The sequence below is a fragment of the Astatotilapia calliptera genome, chromosome 16 (genome assembly GCF_964374335.1).
Source record: "Astatotilapia calliptera chromosome 16, fAstCal68.1, whole genome shotgun sequence".
Classification (NCBI taxonomy): Eukaryota; Metazoa; Chordata; class Actinopteri; order Cichliformes; family Cichlidae; genus Astatotilapia; species Astatotilapia calliptera.
Window position 1 is genome coordinate 14,578,675 of NC_137437.1, and position 20,558 is coordinate 14,599,232.

At 39.4% G+C, this 20,558-nt stretch overlaps 2 protein-coding genes across 2 annotated transcripts; both read right to left on the reverse strand.

Moving 5' to 3' along the window:
* Positions 1-455: 455 nt before the first annotated feature.
* Positions 456-1,918, reverse strand: jagn1a (jagunal homolog 1a). The gene is made up of 3 exons (XM_026143997.2): positions 1,765-1,918; positions 1,171-1,223; positions 456-1,085 (listed from the first exon to the last, which is right to left on the reverse strand). The coding sequence occupies exons 2-3, from the start codon at positions 1,209-1,211 to the stop codon at positions 623-625; spliced, it is 504 nt and encodes a 167-aa protein (XP_025999782.1). The 5' UTR covers positions 1,212-1,223; positions 1,765-1,918; the 3' UTR covers positions 456-622.
* Positions 1,919-3,024: 1,106 nt separating this feature from the next.
* col8a1a (collagen, type VIII, alpha 1a) lies at positions 3,025-15,493 on the reverse strand. The gene is made up of 3 exons (XM_026143995.2): positions 15,358-15,493; positions 7,551-7,848; positions 3,025-6,823 (listed from the first exon to the last, which is right to left on the reverse strand). Exons 2-3 carry the CDS (start codon positions 7,837-7,839, stop codon positions 4,878-4,880), a joined length of 2,235 nt encoding a protein of 744 aa, XP_025999780.2. The 5' UTR covers positions 7,840-7,848; positions 15,358-15,493; the 3' UTR covers positions 3,025-4,877.
* Between the last annotated feature and the right edge of the window lie 5,065 nt (positions 15,494-20,558).

Consider the following 20,558-nt stretch of genomic DNA (forward strand, 5'->3'; position numbering starts at 1 on the left):
TGAGCAGCGTTTATTTATTTACCTTTTGAACACCGGATAGCTAAGCACGCACAGAGTCTGCAGTAAAGCGAAGCTGGTGTTCTCGTGCTGCAACAGAATATCTTAAAAACAGCAGTGCATGCAGATACTGTGAACGCGCCCATTACAAAAACCAAACAAGAAAATATCATAAGAGGTAGACTTAACATACTGAACAAATAAACACATGGCAAAGCATATTGTTTAACAGTTTGTAAGTGTGTGTGTGTGTATGAATAATTGCTTCAATACTGTAAGTATGAACATTACATTTTCTTTAAATCATAGGAAGACTTTTTTTTGAGAGAGACACCAACATTATTCTTTTTTTCTTTGATTGGAGAAGGGCTGAAGTCACAGTGACTGGACTCCATTTTTATCGCTGGTGCTTTGGATCCCAATCCCAACCTAACTGTGTGTGCAAGAAATCAATCTGCTGCTTTAAATAAATAAGTTTATTGAAATGAACAATCATTAGCTTTAAATGAAAATCAGGGATGCAGGATGAATCATATTACATAATCATGAAGACTAAGGAGACATAACTCATGTATTGAAAAAAAAACACAAGTTTTGTCCATTCACAGCTTTAAAAAAAACTCCATTATTTGTTTTTCTTCTCCTGAGTAGCATCAAACCATGAATCCAGCAGTTTTTTCATGTAGTACAACTGCCAGCCGTGCACTTGAGCAGCAACCACTATAGCGACGTATGCAGCAGTCACTGCAGAGCAGCCAAAAATGAAGCGGAAGGCTTTTCCTTGACGGAAGAGCTGCTTTGCTACAGGAAACATCTCCATGCCACCATATATAAGAGGTGCAAAAGAGAACAGCCCTGCACTGATCATTGACAGGACCAGGTAGCTGATGTTGTTCTTTGGGAGGGACAGGCTGCTGAAGAGCAGAGGGAAGATGCTGAGCAGATAGGGGTACTCCCACTGGTACGGCATGGACACAGTGTCCTGTGACACAATGTTGAAGTGGCTGACGGTCACTTGCGCCGCCACCAGCAGCCAGATGAGAAAGTGGACCACGTTTAACTTCCGTATCTCTGACTTCAAGGAAGCGCTGCAAAAGAGAAAAACAGACCATCAGACTGCAACTCAGAGATAATGTTCATATTTATTGACAAATGCCAAACATAGATACTTGCTTCATCTGGTACTGTGGGGCCATCCTTAGTTTGTTTTTCATGTTTGGAGAAACCTGTTAATGCACAAGACAAATAATGTAACATGCAAATGACAGCAACCAAAGAGCAGACACTCCTAAAAAAAATGGTGATTTCATCAAATTTCATTGGAATATTTAAAATCCGGAAGACAATCAGGGTATTAAAAGGCATTTAATATTTAAAGCTGCAAAAGGACAGTTTTTTACATTCGAAAGCTGGAACTAACTGGTTAACCAGGCAATGTGACAGATTTAACCTGCCAATGTCCCAGTGTGCGAATAATCAGCCTGGTAAATGCAAGGACACCGTGAGGAGAAAGATAATAGAGGATACAGATTCAGCGATAGTCATAATAAACGTCACCGTTTCCCAGCTCTCACAACATGATGCAAACAGCGATTCAAACAGAAAACGGCCGTTTTCGCGCAGACTAGTCGGGCTGGGATTTGAAGCATTAGCTGCTACTGGCTAACCTAGTTTAGCGTTTACTTTGGACAGATACGTTTTGTACGTTAGTCTAGCATTTTTATTTATTTATTTGTTATCACAGGTAACGATAGTAGCAGAGCTTACCGATGATGCTTACACCTGACTTCTTCAACGTTTGGCCGAGCCCCTTGTTTAAATTTCTATCCAAAGGAGATGTGCTGAGTGAACATCAACGACAGCTTTAAGCATGCGCACTGACGACTGACAGCCCTCGGCAGCATCAGCATCTTCTTTTCACGTCACAATCAATAGTTCTGTTATCTGATACTCTTTATTTGGTAGTATTGGTTAAGTTAATTAAGTTGATTAAGCATGATTGTCGCACTCTACAGGGCTAAAATACCAATTTATAATGTTTTTCTGCAAAAACGAAAAAGACGCTGACTTTAAGAAATTTGATTACATGTAAAAATTTCAGATAATTTTGTTACATAACGTTAGCTTCATAGCATAATTGCCTAAGTCATTTGACTAAGTCAATGACTTAGGCACTTATGCTATGAAGCTAACGATAAGTACAATTGAAAACGTAAAATTGAATGGAAATTGGTCAAATGAAATGATTGACTGATTATGATTGATTGGTTATCTAAATATAAATTATCTCATATAAATATTTACAGACTGGAAACCTGTCTAGAGCGTAACCTGTCTCTGCGGTTTTTTTGTGTTTGTTTTATTGTTTTTAAGTCACACTATTAGATCGAAATTCAGTGCTACAAAGCATAATTAATATCGATGTTGATTTTCAGGCAACAGTTCTTGATGAATACACTTTAGGCATCCTGATATATGCAAGGCTACATTTAGTAAATTATATTGATACGATGTAAAGTTTATTAAACCATGAGGGTCAAGTGGGTCAAATATGTTAAGCCTATAAAACTAGATCTCATGGAGGTGGTAAGTAAATGGCAGTGTGATTTTTTTTTTTTTTACTCATATTTCTCTTCAAACTTTGATCTCTTCCAAAAAAAATACACATTTTCAGGATAGACAAAGGATATGACACTCTTGTTGTTCATTTGTCCTTTTAAACTGCTTTCTGAAAACAAAGAATTAAGAAATGTTTCACCACATATGTTGTCTTAGGTTAATGAATAAATACTGCTACTATGGCTAGTGCTTACTGCTATTCACCTGCTTTGCATAATGGAATATTATCAAGTTGTTGGATTTAACATTATTTAACAGGAGTTTAATGAGATATGTGTGACAATCCTATCAATTTTTTTTTTTTATAAAGGAGTCTTCCAGTGCTTTCTTATTGTTTGCTCTTTAAATGTGCCATAACAGCTTTAGTCAAATGGGTTTCAGTGAAGCTCAAGATGATATCTGTGGCAATTCTTTTAATCAAACCATTTTTATTTAGAAAAACATCACAGACAATAACAACAAACTTGAAACATTGATACACATAATTTGATTACAATGACAATATTGGCACCAAAGTCATTATCATTTCCCGTGTTTGTTTTTTTTGTTTTTTTGCTGTTTATTGCATGCAAGTCATCAGCAGTAAAAATTACAACAACAACAACAATAACAATAAATTAATGACATAACTGTTGTTAATCAATTGCCGCAGCATTCAACACTTGCTTTAAGTCCATTAATGAATACAGAAAAACATGTAAAGGAAACACACTGCAGATACAGGAAACTTAATTTGGTCATCGCTCTTTTAAACATCTATAAACTGTTTTCCACATATTATGCCATCTTATTTGTAATTATACTCATAACAACTATAATGCACTGTGATATGCTTCTGTGGAAAAAATAATAATATGGCCTGCAAAACAGTCAAAGAATATAATCAGTTCATTTTTATGTAAAAGCAGTAAATAAAAATATTAACGGGTAACACTGGTTTTGACTTTAAAGGAGGACTCGGCGACTTGCAGTTCGGAGACTTGTTACCTATCAATGGGATTAGCTGTGGAATATTGTTTTGCACTATAAACCATCTGTAAACATGCAACTTTGTGTTTGTTTTCACGTAACACTGACATATAATTCAACTGTTTAGTTGGTGATAAAGAATTTTTGTTAAGTGTAAAATGTTAGGATGATAATGTACCAATATTTATTAGAGTATACTGAGTGGTTTTAATAGATCAGAGCAAAACTGTGTCCTATTTCCAATTCTAATACAGCACAATAACCACAAACCTACCTCAGAAAAATAAAACATAAAACTTATGATACATTCTTAAAATTTAAACCTCACTCAAGACCAATAATCAGCCAACAACACACTCAGGTTATTGACTTAATTTTGACAATCTATGTGTTGTGTAGCGTCTTTCTAAAGAAGAGTACACTAACTGCTGTTTCAGCTCACCAACCAGTACCAGTTGTCCCTTATACATACAATTCCTTCACTCAAGTCTTGTTCTTAACAGAACATTAGACTTAAAATGATCTTTACCCCCAGGTTTAGTCCTCTGCAACCCAATGTAGATACCAACACAAATAGAAATATATTTATCTAAAAAATAAACAAACAAAAATAAAACATGGCAATGTGCAGACTGCTGTAATGCAAACTTCATTGCTCCAATCTGAACTCTCATTTGAAAGAGATTTTTTTTCATACTTATTGTTATCACTAGAGAAAAGTCATTGATTATACAAATATATGCATGCAAAAAAATATATTTCCTGTTGAAATGAATGCTATCTTACTATTTTATACTTTCACATTATATGTTGCCACATGGGGTAGCTGCCAATTTTAAAGACATACAGGGACCAAATTTGACACAGCTGCAACAGTGTTACTATTATTATACCATCTCTTTTTACCCTCATTTACTTATACTTCCCTTCTATGTTTATACTAATAACTTCCACTCTTAAAATATGCGCATGAAAGTACCTTTGTAGCCATTTCTAAATTCTGTTTTTTTCTTCTTCTTTTTTTACATTCTTTTATACCATCCAGTGCTGTAAAAGAAAGATTTTTGCTCTCCCAATTAAACCATCTCTTTGGCTTCGTACAGATTTAATTTGCCAGATTTAATATCTTCTTTAAAATATATTATTTTGTCTTGTCTGTTGACGACACTATTTGCTTGCTGACTTTGCATTAAAAGTACGCTTAGTGTAAGGTAATCTGTGTTTTCTGTCATACAAAAATATGCTCTTGTGTTCTTCTTACCAAAGCCTCTCTCTCTCTGCAGTTTGTGGTTTTACATTGGATATAACAAGTACCCAGTGAAGGAGGAATGCACGTACTGTCCAGCATAAAGTCCTGAAGCCTGATCTGAGGGCAGCTGAATATACACAGTGTCCCCTAGCTGTAGAGGTAATACTGCACTCCCTGATGCTTGGTCTAGGAAACCCTTTTTGTATTCATCATATGTATACATTACAGGCTCATTGTTTCTCATTAAAGCAACCCAAACATTAGTTCCTTTGCAATGAATGTGGTAGGCAAAGTAATAAATACCAGGTACTTCACAAGTGAAAATTCCTGTCTGGGGGTTGTAGTTTTGGCGACCATTGTACAAAAGCTTGTCAAAGATGACTGGAGTGCCGACAGGTGGAAATGGAGTCATTGCTGTAGCTGTGAATGCTGGCATTTCCAGCCCACTGGGACCCATTACTTCTGCCCCATTGCCTCCATACTTGCCCTTCTTGCCATAACTTCCAGCTTTAACACCGTCTAGTCTTGGGCCCATCTCAGAAAGCACTCCTGCCATTTCAGGTGACACACTAGGTATTCCAGGTGGACCTGGTGGTCCAGGAGGGCCAGGCAGACCTCGTTGCCCAGGGAGTCCTGATGGGCCTTCTTTTCCTGGGGGTCCTATGGGACCAGGTAGACCTGGACCTCCTTCAACTGCAATGCCTGGTGGACCAGGAGGACCATAATCTCCTTTTGGTCCTTGAAGACCAGGGGGCCCAATTGGTCCTGCTGCACCATCCATTCCTGGGATTCCTTTAGGGCCTTGGGGCCCCACTTCACCTGGTTCACCTCTTTCTCCTTTGGGACCAGGAGGTCCCGAAGAACCAGGAACACCAGGTAGACCTTCAGGTCCAATGTCTCCTTTGGCACCAATTGGTCCTGGTGGGCCTCTTGGTCCTGGCTCTCCCTGGTCTCCTGGCAGGCCATCCTTTCCAGGTAACCCTTGAGGACCAGGCTCACCCTGGGCTCCATCAAAACCTTTAGATCCTTCTTCTCCACAATCTCCTTTAGGACCAGGTGCACCCATAGGCCCCGGGGGTCCAGTAGGGCCTGGATGACCTTCAGGACCTTTTGGTCCAGAAGGTCCAGGCGTACCAGGTAGACCGCTGTAACCCTTATCTCCCTTTGGTCCAGGTGATCCAGGTGGCCCACTCATACCTTTATCACCCTTTGGTCCTGGGAGTCCCGGTTTACCAAATCCTGGCAATCCTGGCTTTCCTGGCAAACCTGGTGGTCCTGGAAGACCTTTCACACCTGGCATGCCTGGTTGTCCTGGTAGACCATTTTGACCTGGCTTCCCTTGACCAGGTAGACCTGCTGGGCCAGGCTGTCCTTTTTCACCTGGTGGTCCAGCTGGCCCTTGATGTCCTGGATGTCCCTTTTCTCCTGGTGGTCCCTGTGGTCCTGGTGTGCCATTCAATCCAGGTTTACCAAAACCAGGCAATCCTCTTGGACCAGCAGGCCCAGGGAGCCCTGGAAGCCCTTTGTGTCCAGGTGGTCCTGGCAACCCCATCCCTTTGTCTCCTTTGGGTCCCGGCAGTCCTGGTAAACCTGGAAGACCTTTGTGACCTGGCTCACCTTTGGGCCCCATTTGACCTGGTAAACCTTGAACACCTGGTTTACCTATGCCTGGAAGTCCAGGTGGTCCTGGGGGTCCTTGAGGCCCTGGCTGTCCAGGTGGTCCTTCTTCACCCCTAGGGCCCATTTCTCCTTGAGGGCCAACAATACCAGTTCCTCCAGGTTTTCCAGGAAGCCCAGGAAAACCTGGTTTCCCAACTCCTGGAATTCCCGGTGGACCAGGAGGTCCAGGCCGTCCTGCAGGTCCTGGCAACCCATTCCCTGGAGGCCCAAGAGGTCCTGAAGGTCCCTCTGGTCCAGGTGGCCCAGGTGGCCCAGCAGGGCCTGGCTCTCCTTGGGGAATTCCCTCAGCACCACTAGGAATTGTCTGGCCTGTGAGAAATTAGTACATTATTCACACAGAAATAATAAATCTAAAAATTCACAGAGACATATTGTTTATAAAGTTTTGTTTCAATTTCTTTAGTTTAATATAAAAACGCCAATGATGACAGGTTGGCAGATATAAAATAGCATTTTTGCAGCAACAAGTTGATTGCCAATGGCCTGAAAACTTGGTGTGGTGTGCAGTGTGTCCCTTAAAGTTTTGAGGAAACTGGAAAAGTGAAGGACAAAAAGGTAAAAAGGTCTGATATCATCTTGACAGAGAACAGATCAAAAGGAAGCCAACATATACAGAAGAGCTTTAAATGTCCTTCAAGAATCCTGGAGAACTATTCCTGCAGATTACGTAGAGAAATTACAAGAAATCTGTTTTGAGAGAGTTGAGGCTGTGTTGAAAAATAAAGGAGGCCAAATACTGACTTCCACCCTCTTTATAAATGTACAAACTCTGTTTTTGCCTTATATAGTGTATTTCGATTCATGATTGTACATGCTTCAATAAACTGCTGCATCTATTTCCATTTTCATAGCAAAATGTAAAGAAATGAGGGGTGACTCAAGACCTTTTCATAGTACCGTGTAACTGAGTACTTATATTATAAACTTAAGAGACATCTGTTTACTGGTAATTCTTTAGCTCGATAGTAGAGGTTCAAAATCCACATGTATGTATTGCTAAAGTTGGTGGCATAGGTCTTTAAAACTGTTTTCTTACCTTTGTCTTTGCCACCATTGTAGCTTCCCCCCTTATGAGCATTTTCCTTTCCCTTGTGCATGGGCATTGGTGGGAGCTCCTTGCTGTAATGGGGATACTGCATATAGGGCATGTCTTTGCCTAGGTACTGCTGCTGAGGAAAGCCACCTTTGCCCATGCCAATATGTTGGATATGCTGCATCGGTTGGTATGGCTGAGGATGCTGCTTGTGACCGTAGTATGCTCCTCCACTCACAAAGGTAAGAACTACAAGCTGTAGCAGGAAGAGGGGGGCAAGGAGGGGAGGCATGGCCAAGGCCTGTATGGTGGATAGAGAAGACAAGATTTGATGAAGCTCCAGATGTTTTTACAAGTTTTTTTTAAATTTTTTTTATGGTATGCAGATAAGTATTTCTTGCAATATCATGAAGCTCAAGTGGGTAGCTCTATCTGCAAAGTGGAGGCAGTGTACAACCACACTCTGTCTCCCTCTGCTGGATATACGAAGGGACAATAGACTTGCCCCTGATGTGAGTCTCAGTACCTTAGATATAACATTGTTACTGGTGTACAAAAAGTTTGAGTTTTTAATTTGTTTTCAGGATGATCTCGATAAGTAGAAAGACAATAGATTAAGGAAATGAGCTTGGCAAAAAGCTAGGTTATTTTATTCCTTTTGCAGCTCAGCAGTTAGCAGCCAAGCCTAACATTAAAAAAGTGATTAGGTTTGACAATTTTACTTAGGATATTCTAGAAAAGCACAATCATTATTATGACCCTCTAGAAACATTTTTTTTCATTAAACAAAAAATGATAAATGCCTTCAATGTCCTAATATTACAATTGATCTTCAAATCTCTCATTTTTACCCTCCTAGAAGAAATCTTTTACATTAGCAAACACGTTTTATGAAGAAAAAAGCACAAATTAAATATAACAATCAAATGGAAAATTTTAAGATGATATATGTCCTTTGATTCATAAAAATGCTGAAAAAATGCTTAATATGATTTTCTAAATATTTTTCTTCGATACCCCTTCACTTGTGCTTTTTCCAGTTTCAATTTGACACTCAAATTTACAATTTTTACATAAAAACCACATATTTTTTTAAAAAAAGTATTGATACAAGTTGTCTGGATTTCTGCAGCAAAAAATCTCAGTTTTTCTCAGAGTTCATGTCCTGGAAACGATCATAATTAAGCAGTAACACAGCAGTACCTTGGATATTTGCAGAGGTGACATGTGCAATACTATAACATTATTATTATTACTATTATTATTATTGTGATGATGATGGAGATTTATACAGCCTGAATGAACTAGAAGATTGTTAAGAGGAAGTAACACTTGAGCGAACATTTATTTTTTATCTTGTTTTTAAAAGTGGGTGAAGTATTTCTGCCACCTATAAGCTAACTCACTGGTATGCAGTGAGTTGGCACTCACTGGCTGAAAATTCTCAATAATCGTGCAAAAATGGCAGAGAGAAAGATTCTGCCACCTGTGTTTGGCATAAGTAGACTACAAGATCCACATAAAACAAGGTGTGGCCTCCAACCTGGTGTAATAGCAAAGCATGTAATAGGAATCCAAACACTAGACCGGTGTGTCTATTACATGTGTTGCCATTATATCGGGTTTTGTCCTCTCAGACTGAGTGTGCTGAGGTAGGATCTGTTCATTTTACATTCAGATCCAATAAGTACATCTGTCAGCAAATAAAGTTGAAGCCCAACTGTGCAGCTTTTACTACCTTTTAATGTGCTTCAGTATATCCATTTTTTCAACCTTAAACTGCTTTAAACAGATAACTAAAAACAAAGCAAGTAAAAGCAACTTTCCTTGGTGCTGCTCCTCTGAGTATATACTTATTACTTATTACTGATTTAGTCTTTCTTAAAAGTATCTTTTTCATCTCAGACTGAGTCCTCTTCCCTACTCCATGCACAGCTTCAAACACAGTCCTGGTCCAAATTTTATTACAGCCAACTCATCTCTAGCTTCACATCCTAAACCACATCCTTTATGTCCTCTTCATCACCGGCACTTTGGATCTTTCCTGCATTCTGACCTTTTCTCAGCTGTCTGGTGATTTTGACATGGCAATGCCACTGTCTCCCCCAGTGAGAGCTTGTCTTTGAACAGAGTCCACCAAGTTTCTGCGGTGACAGAGGCCAGACGTGGCAAAGAGTCCACAGGGATGCCACTGACGTCTCTCAACAAGAACTGGGACTCTTTCTTTTTTCCCCCCCATGCGAATTGGAAGCTGTTCAGTGTTTCCATTATTCTTATCGGTGGCATGAAGCCTGAAGACGTTACACACAATTATAAATGTAATGACTGAAAGGTGTGACTAAAAGGGCTGGGTGAGTGGGTTAGAAAAAAGACATTAACTGATCCTAAAATATTTCTTAGATTAAAATATTCAGATGCGTTTTTGCAGTGGTGATATCAGTGATGGATATTTAATACTGCGTAATGATTTTGACCAAACACAATATATGTATGAAACAAGCAAAGAAAACAAATGTGGCAGTTTTACTGCCCTTCAGGTACGTCCCAGCTCAGAGTTGGTATGTGTGTGTGTGTGTGTGTGTGTGTGTGTGTGTGTGTGTGTATAGATGTTTTTAAAGTGGTGGAAATATTCTGAAAAAACTTGCAGATCAGAGACACCACACAACAAAGGTCTGTTCAGTGTCACATAGCAACACTAAAGAGTTGTTATGGTGCCTGCAGAGAGATGGAAATTCCGCCTGTCTTTACCTCCCGTGCTTTTCTCCAGCACATTATTCTACATAGGTGTTGCCTCCCTACAGACTTATTCGTACACCAAGGCCACTTTCAGACTTTGACATAAACATTAGGCAGCAATTTCCAAGTGTCAACTTGTTATTAGAGAAAACAGAAAGAGAGACGCCTGGGTTTATAACAAAGTGCCTCTAAATGATTCTGTTATACAGACTAAGTGCTAATATCATTCTTCTGTGTCCACACTGATGGCAGACATGGAGTCACGTATAACTGTGGCACAGATGTGAGAAGACATGATGGCGTGAGTAACGTGTTGTGCCGTTTCTCACACCTGTAGGATTTACAGTTTAATTCTAGTACTGGTGTAAAACAATGCAACTACCTCAGTGATGACAGGCAATCATTTGCAGCAGGAACAACAACTATGCTTTTCATTTCCATGCCAGGCAGATGCCACCCGTGTGTCATTTGGTTCACACTCCTCTCACAGATATTTGTTTCAAAGTCTGTTAAGAAAAATTAGACTTTCTATAATAATATTAATATTATAAATTGGAATTGGTATTTTCCTTTGCAATTGTATTTTCTACACTGCATATGCAGAAGTTTATGGTCATTCAAGCGGCTTTGGGAGAGTGTACTTTGACACAGAAAGGTTTGAGTTGCAGTCTTAAAACAATTAGTGTTGGTGGGAACACTCGGTAAAAGACACCAACACTATAGTCAACCATGCATTTATCTCCAAAGCCCCTCTGCATTGAGCAAAAACATGTTGATATTTAGCCGCTGCCTTTGCATGGGCACGCAAAGTCATGAATGTCACAACTTCACCACAAACCAAATTTTAAAATGTAAGCTGGTTATGGAGCTAGACACAAACTTCATCTTGTATATTTTATGAGATGGAAACAGTCTCTGAATCTAGGTAATGAAAGCCACGCACAAGTGCTTTCATCTTGCATTCTTTCTCATGGCCAGCAGGGGGTGACTTCTTTGACCATAAAAAGTGAGACTGCATATAAGCTTATGAGAGAATAACTGTAATGCTCACTTAATATATGTCCAAAGTAACTACTTTCCAGATAACTTAATGGTCTCAATTACTGGTTTGAAGTCTTAATTAATACAGCATGATGTTAATTTTGTGAATTATGTTTCCATTTATAAAAAAGTAGATGATAAATCAGGGTGTGTTTTAGGGTGTGGCTAAAGTGATTCACAATATTCTACTGTTTGATCTCTTCTTTTCTTGATCAGATCCATCTCTGATTTGATAACCCTATTTTCAAAATAGTAAAACATCCATCCATCCACCCATCCATCCATCCATCCATCCATCCATCCATCCATCCATCCATCCTCTTCCACTCCAGGATCATGGGAGGATGGACTCTATCTGTGGTGTCACAGTGAGAGTGAGAGTAGGGTGCACTGAAGATAGCAGCGAATCAGCAATAATCAAAATCTTTCACACAGTTTGTCATTGAGTTATTTAGTAAAACACCACAAACAGTTAGCTCAGGACAGCGTTAAAAGAGATTTATTTCTCTAAAGCTGTGTCATTAACTATAACAAAAGCTTATCCAAACACATTTGTTGAAATTTCTCTCAGGATTTCTCAGGTGTTACAGAATGAGGATTATATTCTATCAACCTGGCTCCTATAGTTGGATAATTAATCTTCATTGAGCGTTACGTAAAATGAGACGTCAGCCTTTGGAGACAAGGAGTTACAAATGTCTGCTTTAACAACCCTGTTTGTTCAGCATCTGCTGCCAAGCTCATATGTGGCTCGTCACACACCACTGGGCTCTCAGCATGAGCTGCTGCTCAGGCACTTCTAAAAATAAGCAGGCAGAAGTAGTCTACCTTGTACGCCCATCTGTCATGTAGGTATTTGAATTAGTATCTGTCTGTTGAGTGTGAATCCTCTTCCTTAAATACTTCCAGATGTCCATCTTCTTGACATTTTACACAAGCGAAACACAGTGAATTCATCAGGGGTGGGACAAAAAAAGAAAGGACTCGTGGTCATCATATGAGTGTAACATGTAGGTTTTGCTTAGTCAACCCACACCTGGCGCACATTGAGGTGTGGGCTAGTGCAGGTCATACAAGTGGCAATCACTGGAATCTCATTAAAGTTACAACAGCTGCACAAATCCCTGTAGACAAATATGTAAAGAAAAAGGCAGGATGCCACTAAACTGCAGTGGGTCTAAATGACCTTACATCTGGAGTTTACCTTCAGACGTATTGACTGATTGATGAGAAAAATCAAATAATAAAAAAGTAATAATAATAATTAATAATGTAAGATGATCAGTTTTTGTCAGTAATAGAGAAGCAGTTAGGAAGCGATGTGAGGACAAATAGTGCTCTTAAATATAATTAATATAGAAGTCTGCATCATCAGTTTCAATACAAAACAATTGGAAAGAATTACACAGATGACCACAACAAGTCAGAGCTGATCGACTACTCTGTTATGTACACACAGCGATTGCGGCTGATGGATGAGGCAGCCAAGTATACACAACTAAGCGGTGTGGCACATTCTTACACAGACACACGTTCAGTCTTCCTTTGCTTTACACTGAGATGGAAATATTAGCACTGTCTCCCACCCTCACGCCTTCAGACACATCTGTCTCTGACATCTGTCTGTCTACACTGTCTGACAGACTTTTCTCACTGTCTCCCTTTCTCTCTGTGTCTGCACAGAGACATGTCTGTTCTTCAGCATCAGTCGCGTTTCTTTCCTCGATGTCTTCCCCTGTCTGTTTGCTCCTACTGACCTTTTTCCTCCCTTTGGAAACATACAGGCTCAGCGACCTGAGACCACTCAGTCACCTCCTAGACTGTGGTGGAGGTCAGAGGACAAGACGGCATGTTTCAGGAAACCACAGCGGGGAAAGTTTAGTGCACACAATATTCACTTAGCCTTTATGATACAGGCTGTCTGACAAAAACAGTTTAATCCCCACTGAAATTGCTTGACAAACCACACTGCCTTCCTCTCTTCACCGCAAACCAGCTGCAGATTCATACTTGATGCCAGCAGTACCCTTGCACTCAATCTTGGTAACTGCCCTGGTGTTGGTTGTGGTTTCTGGGCGAAAGGCAAAGACATTTGCAGCTCCTCGGCTCCCTAAATGCAGCTTTTATCACAAAGCACACCTTGTAAAATTAACACCTCCTAGAGTCAAGCTGCAAAAGTCCTCATTCAAACAAACCCTATGCACAAACCACAGCAACACAGCTACACACACACTGCCACAGCTGTGCAGCTAAATGACCAAACTGTTTACTTCTTTCCCTCTGCTTTGCTCAACCATCATTCTGGGTTTTCACAGCATTCTTTTGTCTCTTTGTCCAATGCATTCCTGAAGTTTGGTGTTGTGGGGTACAGCTATGCTGTGCCTGCACACATTCACTGTTTAAAAAACCTTTGTTTTGTGCACACGGCCGACTGAATCTGTTGCACAGTAAAGTCACAGGCCCCACACCGATTCTATACTACAATGTTTTTGTTTTAGGAATTTTTTTCATTTTGTTAGACATGGCACAGTTGAAAGTAAAAGAAGACCACTCTAATTTGTCATGTGTTGTCATATTTTGATATATTTTGATAACAACTTTTTATTGGTCATATTATATCGGGTAAAAATCACCCGGCATTAGTGATTGTGCTACTTTTATAGCGATAGGGTTAATAAACTATGTTCCCCTGAACATCATGTGCAAAAACAAAACGTATGCACAAACCAATGTAAATGGTTAGTGTCAGATTATTAATTTAAACGTGTTTACTGCTGTTGTTGTTGTTATTTTATGTTGAAACTGTATATGATGTGGTTTCCACTGAATGTGTGACCAAGAATAGTGTTAAAGTTTAGTTACCAATGAGCCACTATCACTGAGACGCCATCTTTAGATTAGTTGCTGAAATTGTTTAATACAACAGCCTTTGCTAACTGGGTCATGCAAGCAATGAGTATTCTGATAAAAGTTATGCTGTTCCATACTTTAGCAATATAAATGTGAGCTTATTACTCACAGGTACACAGTAATAAGCTGTTTATGGATACTATAGAACTGTATTTTTTTTACTATAAGAAAATAGTGACACTGTAAAACAACAGTAGAAAGCCTGTAATTGTGCCCCTGAGGACCATATGTAAGTAAACAGTTGCATTTTTGTATTGGTGTGTTGTTTTAATTAAAAGTCATACAGCTTTAAAAAAAAATGTTGTCTCCTTAGTGTACTGTTCAAGGGAAGTAACCTACCAGCTATTGTACATAGTCATAATCACAGACTTTAAGTGAGAATATAAATTTATCATTGCTGAGACTCAACCTTTCCTCAGTTTGCACTCTCCTCCTACATGTCTGATCAGGTGGTTTGATCCTAATAAGAAATAGCCAAATCTCAATCCTTTTACTGACAATGAGCCAAACGAAACTATGGAGAGATGTCAGAGAAAGAAAGCATCACAAAGCAAATCGGACCGCAGAGACAGAGCTGCTGTGGACCAAAGGCAGTGTTTGCTCTACAGTCTCTTCTCACCAAACTGCTGCTCTTACCGCCATCACATGCATCTGCAAGTTTGGCTTCAGCCTTTCTGCACACAGGCATGCACGCAAAGCATTTGAATGGATATTTGCGTCCAGCGCTGGGTTTACTGAGAAGCTCAGAGTGATGCTGTGCATGAAGGATTTAGAGGAACGCCCATCCATCTAACTTAAGGGATGCTCCGCCCGCTTCTCAGCAGCATGATGGTGTGTCAAAAATATTAATTACATCTTAGCAATGTGTCATAAAACACAACACATGAGTTAGACAACAACATAATGGAAGATGAATATTTCTGGAACTTTAAAAAAATATATCTGTAGTATAATTTTATTCCTTAATAAAAGCATGCTTTAAAAAAAATCACAGACAGAAGTGGATACCTTAAAATGAATGTCATTTCTAGTGTTATTAAAAAAACACGCTATAAACAAAAAAACAAACAAAAAGAAAAAAAGTATTTAAAAGATAAGATACAAAATTTCAATAATTCCTTACCTTTGTAAATAACTTTACTGGAAAAAAATCAGACTCTCAGACAGAATAGCAGACAGCCACGTAAAGAGAACTCTAGCAAGTGAGCTCATAACACATGCACACCTTGAGGACTCAGCTTTTTATCTGCTGCAGGGTGGAGTCACTGGGGTGAGAGAGAAAGAGGCAAAGGGAGAGAGAAAGGGGAAGGGTGGGATGGAGGAAGCAATGGAGCGACTGAGATTTGACGGAGAGTAAATATCACTTTGCAAAAGGTTATGCCAGAATTTATAGTGGCAAAACATCCTCACATCCCCCTGCTGAGTGTCAGCAGTGGATGAGAATGATGAAACAGGAATGTTTCCCTCATTAATGATGTGATGTACTTGATGCAGTAACAAGCAGAGTAATTAATTAATCTATGTGAGCTCAGAGACGGTGCAGCTGGCTGCTTGCAACCACCTGTTCTGGTACACACCTGGGAGAAAAACACCTTTAAAACAGTTGAGCCTATATATAAGTTAAACATTACTGTACCTGCAAATTAATGAACTTCTAAGGAAATTGTAACTGGTATTGTCCTCTTTACTTTTAATGTACTTTTAATCTATGATCTGCACCTACATTAGTATTTAAAATAGTGTTTTTTGTATATAGAAAACTTTTCCGATTAGGTAGATCTGCTTCCACTACTTGACTGTATTTCAGTGATAATACCTTCCAACCCCATGTGCAGTTCACTGAAACACATCCTATGTTGCCAGGAGCTTTGGTTTCACTCATGACGATTGCATTTCATCATCAGTGTTTATTCAACGTTTGTCCAAAACAGAGGGGGAAAATAACATCCTGCTGTGAACGCCTGTGCATGCAAAAGTGCGAACAAGTCAGCATCGAGTGCGGTGGAAAGCTTGCCGATGTGTACCTGGAGGGAGCATTCAGTCACAGCCTCAGACTAAAAATACTCTTTTTCTCAGAGTTTCTTTGTCCGTCTGTGACGACAGATGCTTTCCAGGACAGTTTTGACACGTGTGTTCGACAAGTTTCTTATAACAATCTAGTAACTCTGACGTGTCTCGCCACCTAAATATATACAGCATGTACACAAAGTGTGACTCTGTTCTTCAGCTCTGACTGTGCGTTGGCATTTATTTCCTTTGCGTAAACTGCCATGCTCTTTGCTCGTGAGATTTTAGATGCGGAACAGAGACCAGCAGTGTGTCTTTCCTGAGGGTAACCGCACACACAGCGCGTGTGTGCGGTTCCAAAATGACACAGTGGTGTAAAAGGGTGGATGTCCTGTTGAATCTCCAACAGCCAAGTGTTAGCTGAGTCAGCTTACTGGTTCAGGCCTGATTTGGTTGACGAGGACTGTTAATGTGGATGATGTTCTCATCAGTATCAAATATTTATGGCAAACATGTAACACAGTAAAAAGACAAATGCTCTAAAGAGGTTATCCTTCATTAAAGAGATTATCAGCTCAAACCATTAAAAAAAAAAAAAACACTGCTGTGATATTTGTAGATGTTGTGTAGGCCTGGTCTTAAGTCTAAATACCTCATGGCAGTTTTGATCTCTAAGGACCTTTGCTTGTAATTGTTCGCTTCCCTCCCACACAAACAGATAACTCTTATAAATGCAATAAATACACCACGCACACACAGACACACACTTTGAGTTGCAGTGTGAACCGTACACGATACCCAGGGTGTAATGAGTTGTGTGTGTTTGCCCTCGTGCTTTAACTCTCTTCCTGTTCCATTAATGAAGTCCTTTTTGTATCCTGCAGCAAGTGAAAGTAGGCCCGGTGTACTGATCAAATAGTCAAAGAAAACATTATTGCTGCTTTAACAGATAGATACTATAGTCTTTTTCAAAAGAAGTAGGTAGTTGGAAGAGCTGGGCTCCCAGCCATAATGTTCAGCTGGAACACCCCTTGTAGGTGGACTCCACGCTCAGAAAGGCAGACTAGTCACATGAACCCCAACTTTGCTATTCAAGATGGCAGCAGTGCGTGTAAACAGCAGTAAAACTGCTACCAGTGTTGTGTATTATTAATTTACTAAATAATCTACACAGGAAACTTTAAATAAGTCCCAGTACATTCATAAACTGCTCACATATATGTTTCATTTTTTGAAACTCACACTCAACTTGCCATGTGAAAGCCATAAAAGATAAGAGATGAGACTAAAGTAAATCTGGATGTTTTGCACATAATATATAATAAGTTAACAAAAAACTTGAATTTTGCTTCGATTCCTCCTTTAGAGGCACTTTTGTAAATGGCCTGTATTTGTACAGCACTTTACTTAGTCCCTAAGGACTCCAAAGCGCTTTACACTACATTCAGTCATCCACCCATTCACACACACATTCACACACTGGTGATGGCAAGCTACGTTGTAGCCACAGCTGCCCTGGGGCGCACTGACAGAGGCAAGGCTGCCGGACACAGGCGCCAACTGGCGTCAACGGGCCCTCTGACCACCACCACTTGTTTCACAAGCTAATGACTGGAAAATCAGTAACTCACTGAAGTAGCGAAAAATGTAAAGACCAATAAAATGAGAGGGGAAATTACTTTTCACTATATTATGGAGCTGGGAAGGACACTGAGGAAGCTCCTCATGATCACATTAATAAATGAAAGCTGACAGTCGAGCTGTGCAATACTGCAAATGGATCTGATACCAAGTAAATGCAGATTGCCGACTCCAATAGCGATACAGATACTTTTAACCTATAAAAGCAGCTTATGTAGGGCAGAGCATTGTGTCATGATTTATTAAATTTATTTGCCTTGAATCATCAATAATTAATCATGAATTATGAATTCATTCATTCATTGGATAGAATACATTTTAATGACCACTAAATCACTGTGGTGTTTGCTTTCCACAATAATCAGTTAACAGAACAAAACACACCTTTCAGCATAGTTCATGTTTTTTCATGTATTTTGAAACTGGGTTTCAAAATACATGAAAAAACATGAACTATGAAAAAAAGGTTCAGACATTTTTTCATAGTTCATGTTTGAGGTGTATTTTTTATTTTTATTTTTTTAAATTAACACAATTAAGTGGGCTACATGAACATAGAGGATAGAAACAAAGTATCAATTCTATCACACTAGTATCAATGTGACACCAATACCAGCGCTGGTATCGATACGCCGATATTTGGATTGAACGTCCCACCTCTATCATACAGTGGCTGCAGAGTGAGTTATTAGGAGACTCATTGCTCAGACAAACACTGACTTGCATGCAGTATATAAGATAGAGTGGCTTTGTTTTTCCACCTGCTGGCAAGCTCCCTTTGTGCTCTGAGAAAGTTTATGATGCATATTATGCACGACTTTGAAAAAAGCCCCTGATGAGAGTTGCACTGAGTATTTGTGTTTCTGCCTAACAGAGTTCCAGAGGGACAAGCACCTAGACAATTAATTAAAACACTCATTTGGCCCAAATATAGGATATAGTTTGTTAACAGTAAAAGCGAGTAGATTGCACATAGAATGGTAGCTAGACAGAAGACACAGTAGTATTGTGTGGAAATGTGCTGTCCTTAATTATTAGATGTAACCAATGTGTGCCCATTCTGCCATTCATTCTCACTTCTTGACTATTATGTGTGACCTCTACTCTTCAAATCATGAATACTTGTGTTTAGTTCATGCACAGTACATATACATCCCACCAACTGAATTCAACATGGCAACTGTCGATGCATTTTTAAATATTTGAAGGGCCGCAAGTGTACTTTTTACAGTTATAAAGCCCATCACCATAGGAGCTGACTGTTAAGAATCTGCTTTTAACAGTTTAACAGTTGCCATCCGATAGCTTGGTCACAATTTTAGATGAGTTTATGGCATCTGAGTTTGTAAAGCAGCCACATTCCTTACTCCTTCCTTCTTCACCATGAGGCAATCTTGGAATTTGCAGTGCAAACAGGAGTAAACATCTGAAAGTGTCCATGTCACCTCATTCATAGGGACAAAGACTTGTGGAATTTAGACCTGCTAGAAGCACCCCAAAATACTTGTGATCACTAGGCATCACCAACATGTGATCAGCAAGCTATGTTTATCAATCTTGTTGGCGTGGAACCAGTTCTATGCTTTTTATGAAAAAAAGTTCCTCCGCGATTACACTTAGATACCTAAATATAGACCTAAAGTCTTAAAACACATAGCCCTTTGCTGATTCTGATCTCACAGTAAGTTAATATTTACCTCTTTGTGATGTCACCGGCCTATACCGAGGGATTCTTTAAGAGGTCAGCAAGTAAATCAAGGTGATACAAAGCTTTTCAGCAAGCGTGTGAGCCTCTTTCATTTTAGACTTTTACTATTTTGACCCTTTGCCCTCAGTGGCCAGAGCTTTGAACCTTGACCATCCTTACCCCACAATGAACATTCCCTGGAGATATTTTAGGACACATTGCTTGAGAACCTAAACTATGTCAGGAATAACCATCACTATAGTACACGAGGCAGTTAGGTCTTGACTGATTGCTATACATTTATTTACACACCTGTTGCATCACAGCTACTTTGGTTAGTGATAAAGACCAACACCAATGACATCACCATTAGCTTCAGCAGTACTGTGTGCTGTGCTGCTTACATCTCTTAAATGTCAGTGCTTTAACATCATTCTCTTGAGCATGTAACAAGCAAGGTGTAAGTTGTGGTTTTATCTGTTACTGGGCTCTTACATCTGATTTTTTTTAACAATTAAAAAAACCCAAAACATGTCAGCTTTGTGAGTTTATTTCTCAAAATCTACTTGCTTTAGAAACTTTTTGGATGCTGGTGACACAATATTGCTTTATTCATTCTTATTTTAAGATAAAAACCTTGATGTCTACATGTGTTTGGAAGAAACACAAGGTTTTTGTTGATGGCCTTAAAGAGCATCCAATGCCCTAAAGTCAGAAAGCAGCTATCACGTTAGCACCTGGTGCTTATGACTCCTTATTGCATTGGGGGTTGGTTATTATATAAAGTATATATTAAAGTTATTATATGGTGGCCCTGAGAGGTCAAATGGACTGTAACTAGCGAATACAAAATGCTGGAAAAACTAAAAAAGCATGAAAAAAAAAATCATGAAGTGAAAGTTGAGTATTTAGGACTACGTAAACGAAATGCACTAAGACACGTTACTGTGTTTTAATCACAAACATCATAGGTATATAATTTTAATCAT